Source organism: Acanthaster planci, linkage group LG10 (genome assembly GCF_054643075.1).
Source record: "Acanthaster planci isolate LZ-2023a linkage group LG10, COTS_SCS, whole genome shotgun sequence".
In the NCBI taxonomy this organism is placed as follows: Eukaryota; Metazoa; Echinodermata; class Asteroidea; order Valvatida; family Acanthasteridae; genus Acanthaster; species Acanthaster planci.
In genome coordinates this window covers 3,910,290-3,929,483 of record NC_141786.1, presented here as the reverse complement: position 1 = coordinate 3,929,483, position 19,194 = coordinate 3,910,290, and the positions used below count along the sequence as shown (strand labels likewise).

Genomic DNA, 19,194 nt, shown 5'->3' with positions numbered 1-19,194 from the left:
AGTATTGCTCTAATGTTTTCACAACAGGAAAGAGGATTTAGCGTGGCTCGGTAAAACAACACTTTATTTCCTTGTTCTTATATAAGCATCTTTATCATGGCGACCAAATGTCAAAATTTTTGCTGATACTATATGAAGGCAGAAATCTCTTGTATCGCTGTAACAAAGACAAAAGTCAGCTTGTTTTGAACGACACTCTTTTTCCTGTTAAGAAACGGTTTCAATAAAATTGATTCTGCAAAATTTGATTTGCTTGATCTATACAGTTGGAAGCAATGGAACCATTTTCTGTCTGAAATGGATAATGATTCTGACGTCTTGCTGTAAATCTTTCTACTCCAATTTTATCTTGGGAAAAATGTTGATTTTGGGAAAAGTAGTGGATTTAAAGGTTTATGTAAGCCTTTCTAAAAACAGAAGCAAGTAAACGTCCACATTTTATCGGGGCACCTTATACCACTTTTGCTGAGCCTTTGATGAAGTTGTTTGTTACTTTATTTAATATTCAAAAAATCTATTGTCGAGACATTTACATTAAAACCAACCACACCACACTCAATAATATCACTGATCTGCGGGATTTTGTAACTTATATCAGGCTATTCTAATTATATCACGTGTCCAGGGTTTTCCCAAATCTCCGCTTCGTATCTCTCTTTGAATATGGTGTCTTTCTTCAAATTTCGTGGATTTTCTTTGATTTCACGCTTCTTTCGCTTTAGGTACCTTCTAAGGTTTAATGCGGCTCCATTTCAGCAATAATGACATCAAAATAGTTATCTAATATGAAGAATTGTTGTTGTTTAATTGTTGAACAATGGACATGATGGAGTCAAAGTGTACCCGAAATCCCAAATTGGACAGGAACGATAATTAATGTCGAAGAATTTTTGAGGTGATGATTTAGAAACCAGGGCTTGGGATACAATAAAAACCAAAATGCATGGCGTAAGTTTTTGTGGCATAGCAGTGGCGATAGACTATATAGTCTAACGCTTGATTCCTCAGGTTGTATATGAATTTACTAAATTCAAACTAAAATTGGTATCATTATATCGAGCCACAGCGATCAAGTGCGCCGACTAGAAGAACGATCCATTGCTAAAGTGCCTACTGTGCTTTACATTGTTTCAAAGTTTTATCTTCCAGGTCATCCTCCTTGTGGTCTCACACATCGCTTGTGGTCGAGACAAAAATCTTTGCAAGATCCATAAACACAAAATAAATTTTCACTGAAGATAAACCTCAAGATGATTTGGTATATTCTTCTCTTTGAAATCACACACATGGGAGTACGTTACGCACCAGTAGAAATTGAAAACAAATAAAAGGAAATACAAGTAAAACTGAACAAAACCAAACGAAACACTCACTTTATAAAATACAATTAAGGTTTGATTAACTTGCACAGAATTATGTAAATCAGAACGGCTTAAACAGTCAAATGCCATGCTCTTTGACAAGCCCTTCGCTGCTGGTTGCTTTGGGCAGTTCCATGCAGCTGAGTGCGCGCGTTTGGACCTCAGTGTATTGAACTTAAAGGACTTGCGGGCAAGTTATTGAAATATCTTGAGACAATGCAACTGATACAGGAAACGCTTGAGTCGTTCCCAGTGAATCTTGCAAGCCAGTCCCAAACTCGATAGGCCCGAAATATCACAACAGTCATTGTATTACTGTAAACGCACGGGTTAAATGTCATATTGATCTTAAGGAACTTTAACATAGGAGCTAATATTACAGTAACCCGAAGCAACAACATGAGATGATAGTTTCAGTTTGATTAATCTTGCGTCCCCCCCCCTCCAAGAACTCGTTTCTCATTCTACACAAGGCCCTTCAAGCAAGTGTATCTAGTTAATAGCCCTTTTACTAAATACATGTTTCAGTAAAATGATTTGGAATGGACGTAACTTACTCTTTGGGTGGCCAGAAAAATGCAAAATTATACCACAATTATACGCTTTTTATTTGTTTCTGAAAGAACGTTTCCGTAGTAAAATCGATTTTCTGAACCTGATGTTTTATATCTAGTAACAGCAACGAGAATCAATCCGAGTAATATCAAAATTACATAATGGGGGGGGGTATTTCGGAGTAGCTGGTTGTGAATCCCAGGGGATGGGGGTATATCCCCCCCCCGCAGTTGGAATGGGCGGGGTGGTCATATAGGGTCATCCGCAACCCGCCCCAGTTTTTTGTAACAAGAAAAAATAATCATATTAATAATATAATAATCACTCCTGTGCAATAAACTAAAGATTGATATATTTACAAATGGGTCATTAGGGAGACATTTTGTGGTAAATTGTTCGACCTTAGGGAGGCATCGGTCATTAGGAAGACATTTCAATGTATGCTTAATGACCCAGCTACCAGAAGGAGCCCGAATTTTATAGTCCAAATTCTGAGAGATGATAGATGAGGGTCTAAATTGAAAACAGACTAAGTTTGGTTCAAATCAGATTAGGGAATATTTAATCATGGGACAGTAAAGTTTGTGCACGTTCTTATGGGAATTTCCCCCAAGTGACCATATGCATGCCAATACTTGCGCCAAGCGTTGCGTATCCATCGAAATCCCTCACGGGGCGATTTTGACGGGCGATCGCAACGCACACGTCTGTTGTGTCAATTGAGTCGATTTTTCTATTTGTGAAAGTGAAACGCACGAACGCATCGTGTTCGCAACGCACCCCTAAAACATACATAGATTGGGCATTCATCGTGCAACCTTAGTATGATACTGTACAGACCGATAATACTAGGACATTTCAGAGCATTGAAAAATACATGGATCCTGTATGAGGGACACTCGTGACGGTGACACAAGAATTCTACAACTCGCCCCACCACCCTCATCACCAGTCTTTCTTCCTCTCACTCGCCAACATCAATTTACACCACTGAGGAGCTGAATATGATTGATTTGAATACTTATATTATGCTATTTCATGGTCAGTGAATATGGTAAAAGCAGGCGATCTAAGCACCTGATTGGCTAGTCGTCAAAGGTGAGTCCGGTGCCATGCAGCTTCTCCTTTATGAGGGCATCCATTGCCTCATTTTGAGCGACAGTGAAGTGTTCCTTCCAACCCCCGACTTTCCCTGTAAGGTAAAGAGACAAGTTGCGTAAGAACAATCCGCCACTTCCGGGTGGAGTAAAGTCAGCAACAAGGAAACAATCTTTTAAGCAACTGCTTTTGACACGAAGACCTAATCGTTTTCTTTTGTACGGGACAAGATAAGAGATAGAGTGCAATTGACACGCAATTCAAAAACTACTGCGCAACAGGTTTCGGATTTCATCCTCTCCTGGGCTAGAATTGTTGGAGTTGCCTTGCAAGAAAAGCCGTGTGTTTGCTGACACATTTTGAAGTGGCTGTTGTTAAAAAAAACCTTGTCATTGTGTTGGGTTTGATGTCATTGGTCCTGTTGCTTTCTTCTAGTGACACAGGCCTTCCTGCTATTCGATTTGTTCCATTGAATGGTAAAGATCTGTATAACCTGCGTAACCAAGGTTTCCTAGAGCATGAATCTTTGTCAGCGTCGTATCGACTGTAACACCATTGACCAATGATTCACCTTAATTACCGTTCTACGTACACCGACAGGATAGCGCATGCCAATTGCTGTATATGCACAAAAAGAAGCCCCCCTCAACTAGCCATTGAGGTCTCCAAACATGCATGCTCACCTTATTTGGCGAAGCGATCGAGGACTTCAGCTCCTTCAAAGGTTTTGAATAGCATCGAGCGATAACTAGACGGCTAATGATATAGGAAATGTTTACTTTGATACCCTCTGCGTAAAAGTTACATTAAAAAGTGAGCCCTCGCGAAACAGCCGGTAAACAGTCATATTATCACTGCCAATTTAACCCCGGGACCTTCAGAGTCCCTGTTCGATATTCGGTGGCGCCCTTGAGAACGTCTTGGGCCTCCAAAGATTGTGCGTGGGAATCACTCCTTTGGACACTATGAATCGACTGCGGAATTGACAATTGGTCTAGTCTTTCAGGCGAGCCTTTGCCATGTTGGTTCACTGTATTGCCTTTGTAACAACGCAACATGCTTCATTCTTCCAGAGGAGAACGCCAACGTCTGCCAGAAGAACCACGTTACCCAAGAAACCTGTGTCCATGTGAAAGGGTTGTGAAAGGGACTGTATACACACAGAGCAGAATTGCACTTACACTTAAACGTGTAGTGCATCTTCTGATCAGGGAAGATGGAAATTTATTGCTAGCAAACCTTTTGGCAATTTTATTATTTATATTGAAGAAAATTCTCTTTCTAATGATGCTTACATAGAATGACGTGTTGCACTGGAGTGTTTGGGCATAGTGTGTATCCCTATGCCGCTGTCTACTTTTGCGCATTCTCAGTGGACACTGCCCATGCACTAAGCAAGCTGTATGCGGGTTCACGGGAAGGTGCCATTATTCTTCACGCACCTCTCCAAGGGCAGATTCGGAACGAACATTTCGAGAGGAGCGAGTTGTATCGAAAAGGAGTCAAAAGAACGGGAGGATCGAGGACCCCCATTGGCCCCGGCATGAATCTGCAGGCGTACCTTTTCGCATGAAGCTTCGTCCAGACTTTGTACTTTCTGGGTACAGTACGTCATGGTTGGCCATTGGGTTGGCCTTCATGTTGGCAAACTTGCAGTGCTCAGTGATTTCGTCCAGTTTCTTGGCTGGAAGGTTCTTGCCCAGAAACAGACTGATCCTCTCGACATTTCCTCTTAGATCCTGCACGTGAACAGAGTGGAAACAACACAAAAGTCGTCTTCGGTGCAGTCGACAGCTGGCTATTACCTTATATACCATTGTCGGACTTTCAGGTGTTCTTTTTCCCGAACACCTGACAGTCTGCCAATTGTCGGAGTTGGAGACGAGTTTTAGTACTCTGTACATTCCACCTTCCTTAACTGTGTAAAAAGCCCCCAAATGCAGCTTCATCACTCAGAAAAAGGTTAAAGGTTACATAAGGAAATTCCCAATTCGGGGGTCATCCGATACCCCACCCCCCCAAAAAAGCAAATAGAAAATAGTTTTATAGCCATTCTGGTTCATTTTCTACCATAGTGTCTTTGGTTCAAATCCAACATGAAAACATGAAGATTGGGTTTTTCGTGGATTCCCCGCCCTTTTTGTTCACTAGAGCCCACTTTTAGTAGTGTTTTAGGCTTTTCGCCAAAAAGTTCCTTGCTAGAAAATAATGAAGACATTCCACTGCGAAGGGCGTGCGGCACAGGGGCATAGGAAAGACGTACCTTCAGAACAGCAAAAGCGATTGCAAGACTACACTTTCAAGAAATATTCCATTTTAAAACCACGGGAAAACCACCCTCTCGTCCTAAGGGTTACTCTCTGTTATCTGACGTCTCTTGGTATTACAATGGTTGTGTGCTGTGACGTAGCACGAAAATGAGGGTACATGTAGAGTGCATAAATCTGTAAAGAAGGCAAGAGGCATCTATGCTGAAACGGATGGACAGTTCTTTACACCGGCCATCCCAATTACTCAGTAAAGGGCAATATCTGAAAGTGCGCTTGTGAAAAGGGGCACATACTGGTACACTGGTACAACAGCACATGTGCAAAAATGCACTCACTTCAAAAATGTCACTCGTTTCACAGTGTTGAGGTTAAAATGGTAATAACCGGGAGAAATACCAGATGCTACAAAACATTCAGCGGGAACGCCCCTAACCCTACACGTTATGACACAGTTCTTCCTTAATAATAATGCATATTCTATCGCCATTTCCGTAAACTTTGAGTCTGTGATTTGTGTTTTACAGAAACATCATTCTAAAGTTATCACAAAGCACAATGTGGTCTAGTTTCGTTTCCTTGTTGCCATGTCTGTTATTTCTTATTGCTCTCCCAACATACTCACTTTCTTTAAGTCTTCGTATCGCAGCAGAAGGATATTCGGCTCGTGTCTCCTCTTCCAGAAATACAAATAATGAGACCACCACACGCCGTACATGACTTCGATCAAATAAAGAAAAAGAATAACATTTAGAGAGGTTTTGGAGCATGTCATGGAAGTCTCGTCCACCAGAGGCCTGAAATGTATAGTCGCGATGTGTACGGGTGAGCAATGAGACAAACGCCCTCAAGTGTGTATTTGCCTGCAACTGGGGACCCTCTATTGTTCCTCTTTTGTTTGTACTTTAACTTTATTAGAAGACCACCCATATGTTTTGTACACAGTTGTCAATCGGGGACCCTCTGTCAATCGGGGACCTTATTGTCCTCTATTGTTCAGGGCCCCCAATTGAGTGCAGAAACAAACGCCAGTAGTATGGGAAGTATGCATTAAAATAACGTGCCTGACTGAATAACTAGTCCAACTTGTATAGGTTTTAATCAGCGGAAGGTGTGAAATGGTAAATAAAGAAATGGTAACAATGGTAAATAAATCCCTGTCGTGAAAAATAAATTGGAAATTTCAACGTCTGACATAACAATATTGACATTACACTGTAAAAAAGGTTGGTCAAGACAGTGTTGGGCATTTGTTATTTGCCCAACCTTGGTTAAAGCTACCACATTGTTGGTCAATTTTCCGTCACTATTAGTCAAACATTGACCAAATATCGGGAAGAATTTGCCCAAAGGTTGCTAAGTTTATATTTTAACCAACATTGGGCAAAATATCATCCCAAAATTGACCGACCTTTTTACAGTGTATGGCATACGCTGCCTCACTGAGAAGCACTTTTCCTGTGATGACGTCGCAGTTGTGTCTTACAGTCATAACTGACATCACACAGCATTAAAAGACAGGCTAGCTGTGCAATGGCGCTAAATAGTGTTACGTGGGTACTATGCACCTACTGAAAAGCCGCTGGCACCCACGTTTCCACCCACACAAATGTTGCCACATACCAAATATGGCGTAGGCTCGGAACAAAATAAGTTTTTTTTTATTTGCACCCATGCGATTCTGCCCTGCCCAACACTTGAGCCCACAACCACAGGGGTCTGGCACCCGCACTGTAGCTGTGACAGAATCCGGTAAGCCTAATCAAAGATTCTTTTACATAATCCTGACGCAAATCATGCCAAATGAGCTTAGCAGCCATTTATTTATGGTCACACCCATGATTTGGGTTGAAATGAACTGAACGTCCAGTGTTGTGATTGAGTCCGACTTAACTTCCCGTCACAGGTCATTCAGTCTTAAATAGGATTTCGAGCTAGTCAAATCAATTGTAGCAAATGTATTGATTATATCACGTGATATATGCATAGTCTTGTCTACGTGTGTCTAGACTTGGAATGGGGTCGAATACAAGACTGGTGGTGCCTACTGTTTCCACTGTTCGCCCTCTCCAACAGTTCCCCGAAGCTTTGTTCCTTCCTCTGCGGATCAAACATCTTCTCGAAATAATAGTACGACACCAGCACGTCTTTGGGGTTGCGGATGATGTAGATGATCTTGACCTTCTTCTCCCATAGCTGGGGAGGCAGGAGCTGGCCAGGGAAATGGCTTTTGAGGACCCGAGGTGACGGCATCTCCTCAGCAATCTTGTGAGGTGGTGGCATCTGCAGGTAATAACAAGGAGGTCGGACAGGTGACAAAAACAATCAATGTTGTATGCAACACCATTTATGATTGTTCACAATAGTCTTCAACGGGCTTAAAATGATGACCTTGACGGACAGGCTATAAACCAGACGCTGTAGCTACCGAAGCTACCGGTACTATTGAAAAAAAAAAATCATAAATGCTTATTCTACTCCACCAGCGGAGTTGAGGCAAAATCGTCCTGGGTTTTCGTTTTCCTTGATAAAAATAAAAAACAAAGCAAACTACAAAGAAACCAGGAAACCAACTAAGCAAACTCAAACTAAACTAAAATAAACAAAACAAAGCAACATGCCTGGGAGTCTAACGGAAAAGAAAGCGGCGAACGTTTTATTTCCATGGGATCCTGATTTTGCTGGACAACTATAGACTTGTTTTCACCAACGTGACTGGAGTGAGCTATTGGACCGCCGTGGCCACGGTGTTATTATTATGGGCAGCTTCAACCACAGGCAAGAACATGTGCAAACGCCGCTAATAGTTTTGAAAAAGTAGATTACCACCACAACACATCACAGTCCAGCACGATTGTTATCGACATCACACGATAAAGGTCTATACAAAAAGCACTATTTAGGGAAATAAAAGTTGAATAACCGAGGACAAAATGCGCCCCATGCAAACACAAATGTTGACATTGCACTCTGTCTTGGCTTGAGTCCCGACCCAACTCAAACCTAGTCAAGCTTAGGCCTAGTCTTGAAATCTACTTTTACTCCAGTACGGGCGTGCGTACATTTTTCCATCGTCGGGCTCTCTCAGGAATGGTCTGGTCAAGGTATGGTACGCGAAACACGGTGTGTATCTGTGTAGCCGGGTCCAGGTTTTCATCATGCATCAGGCAGGACACAATCTCTTGAACCCAGGTTGTACCTTTGAATGAGAGAAAAAACAAACAAACAAAAACAAAAACACACTACATCGATTTCCAGAGAAATGTAGATTAAAATCCGGATAGATCCTATATAATGCCATTACAGACTACAGAGGAGGAACCTTTGCGTCAAGAACACATGTAGACCTAGGCCTATATGCCGTGTGTGCTTTCAGTGATTAATGCACGTGTTGTTTCACAACATACATGGCCAAATAGGCTCCAGCCCAATTAGTTGCCTGATAGAGGGATCCCAATACGACGCTTTTAGCGTCGATCTGCGCACTTCCGCGTTTGAAAACGAGGCTTGTATGTGTCAGCTTCAATTCTTAATACGATCAGACGATTGAAAGTAAGGAGTTAAGACACAAAATACATACAAGTGTATTAAATTCAGACTTTTCAAGCTGCAAATTTTTGTTGAAGAGTCTTTCAGAATGACTCAGCACGTGAAATCAAAAGAAAAAACCAATGGCAATTTACCGCGAGCTAACGTACCTGCGATGGTCGTGTATCTTGTGCAGTGGGCGTGGTTTAAACTGAAGTGGCGTCACATACGAACCGCATACTGCATGTGCTGTGTCGACTCTGCGGGCGCGCGCGACGAAGTTCAACACAGAGAGCCTCGGTTTCGATGCGGATATGCGCAGACGGCGCTAATGTGAAATTCATCTATATATCATGATTAGAAACAACAAGGTCTAATGAGTACCACAGGCTATTAAACCATGGATCTCAGACGCTGACCGGGGGGGGCAGGGAATCAGCCCCACCCCCTCTCTAGGGGTGGGGAAGTGCACCAATACCATTGTAAACAATTAATATCGTGCAATGTTTCATCATATTTCCGCTTGTCCGCAAAAAAGCAGACATTAAAAATATCTCCAGCTTAACCCCCGGGAAAATTCCTGCATCTGTCCCTTGATCTTTAGCGACTCAATATAATCACATGACTCACGAGCCGCCTTCTCTGATTTACTCCAACGACAATGGGAGAAACTGAGTAATATTTCATTGTTCGTTGCGTGTAGTTGTATCATTTACTCTAAACTGTAGAGATCCTTTTCCAGACGGACTGTTTACATCTATATTGATTGTCCTGAGAAATCCTTCAAAATGTGGCTCAATACGAAATCCTTGAGACCACTTCATACTCTGAACAAGAATGGGAGTTCGTGGTGTCTAAATATAGTTTAGGATGCGAATTTGCAAATTGTTCAAATTAACCGAATTCTGCTGCGAATGTTTTGTGTCTAATCCGAACAGATGAATAAACTGGCTTTAAAATATGTGGGGGGGGGGTCGTGGTGTGCATTCAATTTCTGAGGTCTGAGTACTCTAATTCTCCTCTGCCTTTTCGAAGATCCATTCTCCGTATACATGTACTCGAACAAACCTGCTTTTGGATACGTCACCAACCAACAGTCATCCTCCCTGACCTCATACGTCTTGAAGTCTTCGGCCACCTTATCTACCTCTGGAGCAAGCGCCACCCCTTCGTACTCCCGCAACTCGCACGGAAATTCCGGTGAAAATCTTCGGCTTAGCACTTCAGCAACTGCAACAACAGACGTGCATTTGAAAGGGAGAGAAACAGGATAGATTCAACAAAAGACTGCGCTACCATGCTGTTTCATCAACAAGGCCACACTTGGGCTGCACCGACGCAAATACTGATTTTTATGTAAAGCAGCCAATTATTGTCGTTAATCATCCATCTCCAAGCAACATTTAAACAGATTTTACCTTGGATAGGAGTAGCTGAATGTGTGGGAATGTTTTGTGACCAGCCAGACCGTACGCTGCCTCGCACTTATGCATACATTTAGATTAAGACTTGATTAAATCATAGCACGCTATTGCACATTGTATGCGCTCAATCCAGCTGGTACTTTGCGCCTAAGTTTGTATTGTAAATAGCGACACCACAACTTACATGTTCATATGAATTCACTGCGTGCGCTTTGTCAGCGCTGCCCTCCTGTTCACAGCGACATAAGTGGTAGAATCACACAGCACGGTAATATCGTTGTCACATAATAGTCTCATTTTGCAAACAGCAACCAATTATAAAGGATAATAAATCCTCAAAGTTTACGACCACATCGATCGTATATGATTATCCCTAATACATGTCAGAACTTAAATGCAGGAATCAAGGTTTCTGAGAGAATCTTCGACTAATTCTTGCATTCCCGTGGTTCCCTTGTTGCATGGAGCGCGTTCGTAACCCTGCATGTCAGGAATCCCCTCCTCATTGCGGCTGAACGTGTGGAATTTGTGGACAGGTCTTATAATCCTGTTGTTATCATATTTCTGAACATAGATTTAGTTCTAAAAGGTTTCAATCTCATACGTGGATGTCCTTTGTACCCTGGCCCTGTAAATAATAAATTGGGCCCGAAATATTTTTTAAAGGTATGGGGGGTGTTGGGGGTGTCCCAACTGCTGATCTGAAATAGCATTTGTTGCATGACTGAAAACCCAAACATTTCTTCCTGTCTTTTGAGTTGAGCACACGATTCCACATCCTTGTAATAGAACAATTTGAAAGCAAAGTGTAGTTCACATTCATGTATTCAAAAATAAATAGAATTGTCAACCAAAAGTAACGATCAATAATAAGTACAAGATTTGGCTAAGGGGTTTGGAAATTATAGCACAAAAAAACGCAATAAAGAAAAGTGTACGCCACAACACACTAGGCAATAACAACTACATGTAATACAATACCCCAACCTTTATGGTGACAAAACCAGGCTGTTTGGCATGAAAAGAGGTAGGTTTAGATGGAAGGTGATTGCAGTTAACCGTATATTCTTTTTTTTTAACTAATTAGCAAAAACTGATTCTCAAAAATCAATCCCCGGATGCCTCCATGTAGGGGGTTAAGTGTCACTGGACTTCACAGCGTGTTGCTAAACATACGCCCTGCTGCACCGTTGTTATTCGTTGTGTCACATGTGCATTTTATAGGCCGTGTTCGAAACGGGCTTCAAGAGCTACGGCTAGGTCTACTGTCTGCGCGTCTCCACGCATTTCCAATGGAGCGAAGACCTAGACCTAGCTCTAGACAAGATATTCAAATGCAGCCGTAGACTTCCTTGTGCACGTACATGCGTACATGTTTATGTATGATTTATTTTGGTTGGAGAAGCATGAGGTACGGTGTGGGGCCATCTTCGTCGATGACTTCAACAACATGCTAGCGTTTGTTAAATTGTTCCTTTACATTGTTGATTGTCGTGAATTTGTTTGTGAATTTGTTTAATGCACGGGACAAACTCCTCGAGTGGTTTAGTCGTTTGGGTTTAGCAGCCTTTACCCTCGTATCATGCAGAGCATGCACTGTAGTTTTTACCTGGTACTTCAAACCGTAAGCATTACACGTATATATCCTCGCAGCAATCTTGACATGCATTAAAGATAATTTAATGCGGTTGATATGGTTTTAAACTCTGAAGATTTATTATCCTTTATTTCTAAATCTTAATTTTCTTTCTATCCAAACCTTTAAAGAGTCATTGATTGGATCTGTTAATTAATTTGGGTCAAATATTCGTAGCAATGGAGAATTTGACGAATCATATTACAAACTGCATGCTTTACAAAAGGTGTAATATGTTCTCCTAAACATGTGTTTCAGGAGAAAAAATTATTGAAAGACACTGAATATTTTAACTGGAGCATTTGGCTTGATTGCTTGAGTAATCCCCGGCCTGAATACAAATAACCTTCAATTATACGCCTACATCTGTAACATTAATAGCAATGAGTTTACCCAAGTCATGAATTGTATGTAGTGGATGTAACGAAGAGCCCAACGAAGTTTTCTGTTTTATGTCTTACATATACAGATAAGGCAGTAAATAAGGTTATCGTTTATTTTTGTGAGAGTTGCAGAAAAATATTGTACAGTATACGAACTTACATATCCCTTGTGACGGAGAGCAGAATAAATCATTTTGTCTTTCGTAAGAAAGAACTTGGTCATTGACTCAACTTTATTGTAGCCTTTCCCCTACGGTTACAGTTTGAAAGAGATACATGTAGGTTCCCCCACATTTAAGTGAGGAATCGGGGACTAACGTGTAGAGTGACTACAAAGTGCTAAATACCCAAGCATCTTTAAAGCTTTTACATGGAGATGCAGCCTCTGGTATACAGCTTTATAAAATCCGAGTCTGTAGAAAAAGTGGTACCATCATGATAAAAAAACAATCTCATGAAAAGTTATGTCAACTGGAAAAGGAAAAAAAAAAGAAGGATAAACAAATTGAATCTGCCAAAGGATACACACGCAATGCTGTACATGCATAGTGTGCACTTCAGATCCAGATGTTTAATGCTTCTCTTCTTGTTCATGTATACAGCTTGATGCACAGGCACAGATTGACTACAATAAAATTAAAATCAAACAGAAATCAAGAGTACGGTACATCCGACGTCTAGGCGATAATAATATATGTATGTGTGCCCACTTTGAACATGTAAATATACATGCACCCAATGTTTACCTCGACCTCAATTGTTACTTGCACTTAGGTGTATCTAAGTGACACCAATACATGTATCTAAGTTCCCCTAAAAGAGTATGATGCCCAATATTTAAGTTAGACAATACGAAACCCCATAACTTTGACCATACCTCCAATATGTAGGCCCCCATGTGCATCTGTATTATTTACCGTTTACAATAAAGTATTCCACCGATGTAACAGCATGGCCTAAATGAGTGAGTTTCGGCTTATACAAGACTACAAATAACCCAGTAATTTTTTAATCAAATTCTTTAATTTAATATGAGAATCCTGAGAATAATGAGCTCTAACCGTTTAATAAACTTCGGCAGGATGGGCGAATCAAAATCTGTAAGATGCAAAACGTGATGGAGCCATCTTGCTTTCAGTGCTGTTTTTATGGTCCCCGCTTATAGCGCCCTCAATCGGTTAGAAATCAAAAATGAGTTTGGCCGCTACACGAATAGAGGTTTCAAAATGTGCTAAGAGACTTCAAGCTGTGGAATTTGCTCGGGTATCGTATAATGAGTTCTACTGAATAGATCTGAGCAAAGGCTATCATTATTTGCAGACTGTTCTTATTTTCTTTACCATGTGATCAAAGTATGTTAATACAACTGTATCTGGCATTGCACACCACAACCTCGAGAATTCACATTCATGACTGTTTACCCAGTGCTGCCGGTGTATCAATTCAATTAACAAACGGGATGGCATACTATGACTGGGTGAACCCTGTTCTGGTCCCGTCTCTAAATACGACTACGGCTTCGAATTTTGTTCAAAACAGGCATCAGCGAAAAGCCATAGCCAGTGCTCGATATATAAGAATGCCGTAGTCTCACATGGAGACGCCGCGTGGCGCGTTGCCAACACAGAATGCAACATGTAAACCTTTCAAAAATATTTCTTGTAGGAGTTTCCTGAAGTTATACCCCACATATACATTTGCACAGGACGTTAGTATAACGACATACATGACAAACCCAAAAGTGCAGAAGTTCCTTTAAAAAGTTACATTACGTGATTTTTATGAAACACCGTCATTTCATGCCCAAGGGAGCTTTTATACCAATACTTGATATGTCATAACTGATTTTAGCCACACCATTAAGCCCTACTGAATTTCACACTAGGCCTGTGCGAATAGTAACTGGACTTTCGGTTAGTGACGAATAAAATATCACTGGGAGAAGCAGATTGAAGTTCTTGAATCTGGCTATTAAAAAATAATGACTATCAGGCTGGCTCTCATTTCAGTGCTGGCTTCTAGTAAAAACCCTGGGTGCAACAATGCCGTTTTTTAGCATGAAAGAGGAAATCAACGAATTATCACTGATCAAAAGAGGCTTACAAGAGATCATTGAATATTCACAAACATAAAAACTCGCTCCCTGCAGTGTACGGCCTAGCAGAACAAGCACAACGTGCAGTATGGTAACACTGTAAGTCATTCTATACAAGTCAGGTCACTTTTTTTCACGAATCAGGTGGCTAGCCATTTTCTCGCGAGTAAAGTGTCTCGTCAAAAATTGGAACGAGAGTCTGTCAGCTAGTAGCCCGAGTCCGAGTCAGCAACAACTCGATCTAAACTGTTACCTGTGACGAAACAGCGTGTATAAGTTCGGTATCGCTTCAATGTTTGCCATTCACCCCGTTTTTGACTTTTAATAATAATAATTGAAAATTTATAAGGCGCCGTTTACATAAAAATGATCAATGGCGCAGTACAAGTTAACCCTGCGATTTATTATTTATTTTTTATGTTCATTTAAGAAATGAAAGGATAAGAATATATGAATAAGGATAAATGAATGAATGTCACCCTGATGGTACCCAAACCGCAGTATGGGGATACGTCTGCCCCGCTAACAAGGAGAATCGGTGAGGGATCGATCTTTCCCGGGGACAGACGCCTCTAACCCTACCTGCGATAAAAGAAAAGTAACTATACCAGACACGGTGACACTAAAATAACAAATCACAGCTAAACCTATGTTAAAATGGAAAATAATAATAACCCTACTAGATAAAATTGATAAAATCACGAATCTGGCCGTGCAATATATCACTCTACAGATGCAATATTAAAAAGGTAAGTTTTCACTTTATATTTAAAAACAGCAAGGCTTTGCACCCAACGTACATGTATATGCCAAGGCAAGGCATTCCATAATTTAGGAGCAACCATTGAAAATGCCCTGTCACCACGTGTGGGCAGCATTTTACCATTAGGGTAACTTAACAAAGGACCGTTGCTTGCTGACCTGAGATGATATCTAGAATCCTTCTTAATGATGACAAGATTCATTAAGTATCTAGGAGCAAGACCGTGGATGGCTTTGTGTGTTAACAGGGTGATTTATTTTATTTATTACAGTTAATCCTGTACATAACGGGTAACCAGAGAAGATGATACAATATTGGTGATATGAGTTGAAACTTGGGTGTATTCGTAAGACGTCTAGCTGCAGCATTCTGGACTCGCTGTAATCTCATTATCTGTGCTGCCGTCAAACCATACAAAAGACTGTTACAATAGTCCAGACGGCTAGTCACAAATGCGTGCATTAACACTGAAAGCGAGTCGGGAGAGAGGAATTTAACTGATGCGCCTAAGATTGTGAAGGCGGCCAAATGCTGCACAACAAGCGTCAGTGATGTGGGTGTCCATTGTCATTGCTTAATCAAACCATGATCCCAAATTCCTGACGCACGTGGATGGATGGATCACAGAATCATCCATCATGACATTGTGACAAAAAGAAACCTGTCCAGCAATTTTACGCTCAAGGAACTAATTAAAGAACGGTTGTTCTTTGGAAATGGAAAATTGTCTGCCTGCAGAAAAAAACTAAAACAAACAAAACAATGAGCTTTACCAGAGAGGTGTCTATCTCTGAAGAAAGAGATTTTGTCTAAATATTGCTCTGTCTCAATGGAGATGTCCCGTTTGTCTTCTGCGAGTATTTAAATAAAAAAATATAACTACATAGATAAAGATATCCTCTAATTCAATGTAGACCTATGTCTTGAAGCAAGCATTTCCCTGCGAAGTTTAGACGTCGTAGGTGACATTTATTACTGACGTCAATGGCAAACAATCTATTCTACAACCTCTCATGTCAAAGAACAAAGAGCAAAACATATTGCTTGTACAGTTTCTCTGGAGAAAATCTCATAGACATACAAGGCTACTACATGTACACGTAACTATAAGACAAATCCATCGACATTCCAAGCAAGTCCTTGAAGTCCATCACAAGTCATCCAGTCTAAAGCCAAGTCAAAAACACTTAAGCTAGGCCTATATTCAAAATAATGATCGTAACCCCCAAAATATCAGTTCGCACCCATGCATGTACGTCTCCTGGGGTACGTACCGGTGCAAATAATTCGTGTGGAACATGTAAGTACTTACATTCTTCAACAGTGACATACTTCTCCATGACGCACGTCGTTGTTGGGCTTTACAGTCACGTCTCTCCATTTCCACTACGACAATGGCCGCCTTGCCCCTAACAATATCGCCCCTCACCATTCCGCCCCATTACCCACAGCCTATGCCCAATCCGCCCCATTCGCACATTTGCCCTGGCCGTGTCGCCACTTCGCCCCAGAGTAAACTTTTTATAATGATTGTTAACCTGGACAAAGACTACAACGTGAAGGATTCGTCTGCCAGTCAACTATTAAAGGTTTCATCGCAAGGCATTTTTCCAATTGGAAAGTAACATGTTACAATTAATAAGCATGCATACTTTTCTCTGAAATGTTAAATGACACGTGAACATCGAGGACAGACTCCATGTTGTCATGTCTGCCTTCAAGTGAGAGTCACGTCTGGTTGGACTCGAAACGTTAATGACTCAAACATTGAAGTGTCTTTATTGACGAGAATAATACGCCGTGGGGATCCAAATCCAGGGGAAACTTTGATGAAAGTTAAAAGGAATAATATCTGCTTCTTTAACTTTTGCAATCTTATTATCTAATCCATTGTCACTTCCACGCCACCAACAAAAAAGCGGTTTATTCCTCATTCAGTATAGTTTCTATTCAGAACGCAACACGGTCTTCCAACTGATGCCTTCCAAATTCCAACTGTCAACTTAAGCACGCAGGCTGGGGCGAAAGTGGAAATGGGGCGAAGTGGTTGGGGGCGAAGTGAAGTTGGGCGACGTCAAGGGGGCGAAGTGCCCGACACCTGTGGTTAGGCTCATCAAAAGCAAACAATGTGCGGTTCCAGTGGCCCAGGGGTAGTGTGCACAATACATGTACATTGTACATTGTATGTTTTCATAGTGCGGTGTGTACCAGCTTGTAGGCCTATGGTCCAACCGTTATTCCTCCATGTTTCAACAGACATGCCCTGATCTTTCTCACCACCAATATATTACGTAACAGCATATAATGGATTTCACATTAGAGCCGTCTGTGCATATGGATCCGCATCAAAACCGAGCCTCTCTGTGCTGACCTTCGTACGAGTCGCGCTCCCGCGGACCCAATACTTGGGTGCGTTCGAGCGAGCTACTCGCAGTAATGGGTAACCCACGAGTGTACCTGAGCACTCGAACGGCTGGAATTACGTACGAAACGAGGGGTCAGCGAGTATACTATCCCTAAAGGGGGAGTGTACTCCTGTACCCGAGTGTACTGCGCACGCATTCTACTGGGTTAACATGAGTAACCGCGCGAACGCACCCTGTATGTGCAGTTTCCATGCAGATACACGGCCATCGCAGGTTCGTTGGTCAGTGGTAAATTGCTGTTATTCTTTTCTCGAGATGTTACGAATCTTAGATTCTGGCTGTATACACAAAACTCAAAATAAATGAAGCCAGAATCGGTAGTCTGCGATGAAATTGTCAAGATACTGCCGTGAATTTTTTTTTAAATTTTGATGTTCAATTTTTTTGTCAAACGGTGTGCAATGCGTGTGACTATTAGCCAGCTTGCGTTACCTGACTATTAGGCCTATGCGTTGTTAATGTAAACGTACAGTTAGAAACTAGACAATTTCGGGGTTCCAAAAATAAGACCTTGCCGTTTTCTAAATTTAGGCAAAGTGTATGTATGCAAACAGTCGGCTGAACATTTACGTGTACATATCTGTCAGTTGGGCAAACCTAAGATTTTGGTTTAGCTGCAGTGGGAAATCATATGCGAGGGCCTTAAAACTAAGGCACAGATGAGAGAGTGGTACTTTCAAGTTGGATGCTGTTAGATTCAAAATGTGTGTTGAGGTGCCTACTGCCAGCAGTGTTGTAGATAGCAAACAAACAGCTATTCCTGGCAATTAAATTGCATACCTTATTGATTTTGGTGTTGCATCTTGCGTGGTGCTACATGTGTTTGAAACAATTTTTTATAACAATTTATTGAGAGAAAATCAAATCACATGTGCATGTGGATAGAAAACTGAATCAATAGGCTTTAATCGGAACAAATTCAACGAAATTAAACTGCACTGTAGTAACTGTTGATTACTAAAACATGGCAGATGTCATGTCTCACTTGTGTAATATTTTCACATGCTGTTTAAAGACTGGCTTTTGTTCCCATTCCCAAAGCTCATATTCATGTAATTCACAAAGTAGTAATGATCTGCATGAAACTGTTAACGTGTGAGCCACCTTACATGTATCTGTCAGCAAGAGTACCGAAGCCTGGTGTCGGTGGGAACCAGAAAGTGTAGTGTAAATGAATGGAGTACATGCATATGTTGGTTCATGCACTGGTTTACATGGTAATGTGTTTTGTGCACACAACAGTACATCTGACGTATTCACTTCGGTACTTTTTAGTATAAGTTTTATTAAGGACTTATCTAATAAGGGGCTTTAAAAACTGGATAAAATATAAGAACAGAACTTTCAGTATACCAAAGGACTGTGTCTCTTGCCAGTTAAAATTCAAAGTCGCATTGTCTAGGAAGACTGCCTCTTTAATCGAAGATGATTCTAGTGGCTGTTACTGGCGAGTCTTTTTAGGGCAATCTCTTGGCATCTTTACGTACTCGCATTTGCAAAGTTGCCCTCCCCTCTCTCCCCTTTCCATGATATATTCAAGGCTTCAGTGTAAAAGGTTCTACTTTCAAGTGAGCAACAGCTTAAAATAATATACACAAATCCAGGTCAAAATAAGTGCCTTGTGGGTATTTTCTGGCATATAGGTACCTCAAAAGGGT

General features: G+C 41.2%; 1 protein-coding gene across 1 annotated transcript; it reads right to left on the bottom strand.

Moving 5' to 3' along the window:
- Positions 1-1,245: 1,245 nt before the first annotated feature.
- LOC110986514 (sulfotransferase 1C2-like) lies at positions 1,246-16,578 on the bottom strand. Its single transcript, XM_022248431.2, has 7 exons — positions 16,423-16,578; positions 9,878-10,039; positions 8,344-8,480; positions 7,330-7,564; positions 5,907-6,001; positions 4,576-4,753; positions 1,246-3,108 (listed from the first exon to the last, which is right to left on the bottom strand). Exons 1-7 carry the CDS (start codon positions 16,448-16,450, stop codon positions 3,002-3,004), a joined length of 942 nt encoding a protein of 313 aa, XP_022104123.2. The 5' UTR covers positions 16,451-16,578; the 3' UTR covers positions 1,246-3,001.
- Positions 16,579-19,194: the final 2,616 nt, after the last annotated feature.

Coding starts and splice junctions, on each gene's coding strand:
- LOC110986514 (XM_022248431.2), bottom strand. CDS start 16,450: ATGGAGAAGTATGTCACTGTTGAAGAAT. Junction 10,040..16,422: donor GTATGTCACTGTTGAAGAAT/GTAAGTACTTAC, acceptor CTGTTGTTGCAG/TTGCTGAAGTGCTAAGCCGA. Junction 8,481..9,877: donor GGTGACGTATCCAAAAGCAG/GTTTGTTCGAGT, acceptor TCTCATTCAAAG/GTACAACCTGGGTTCAAGAG.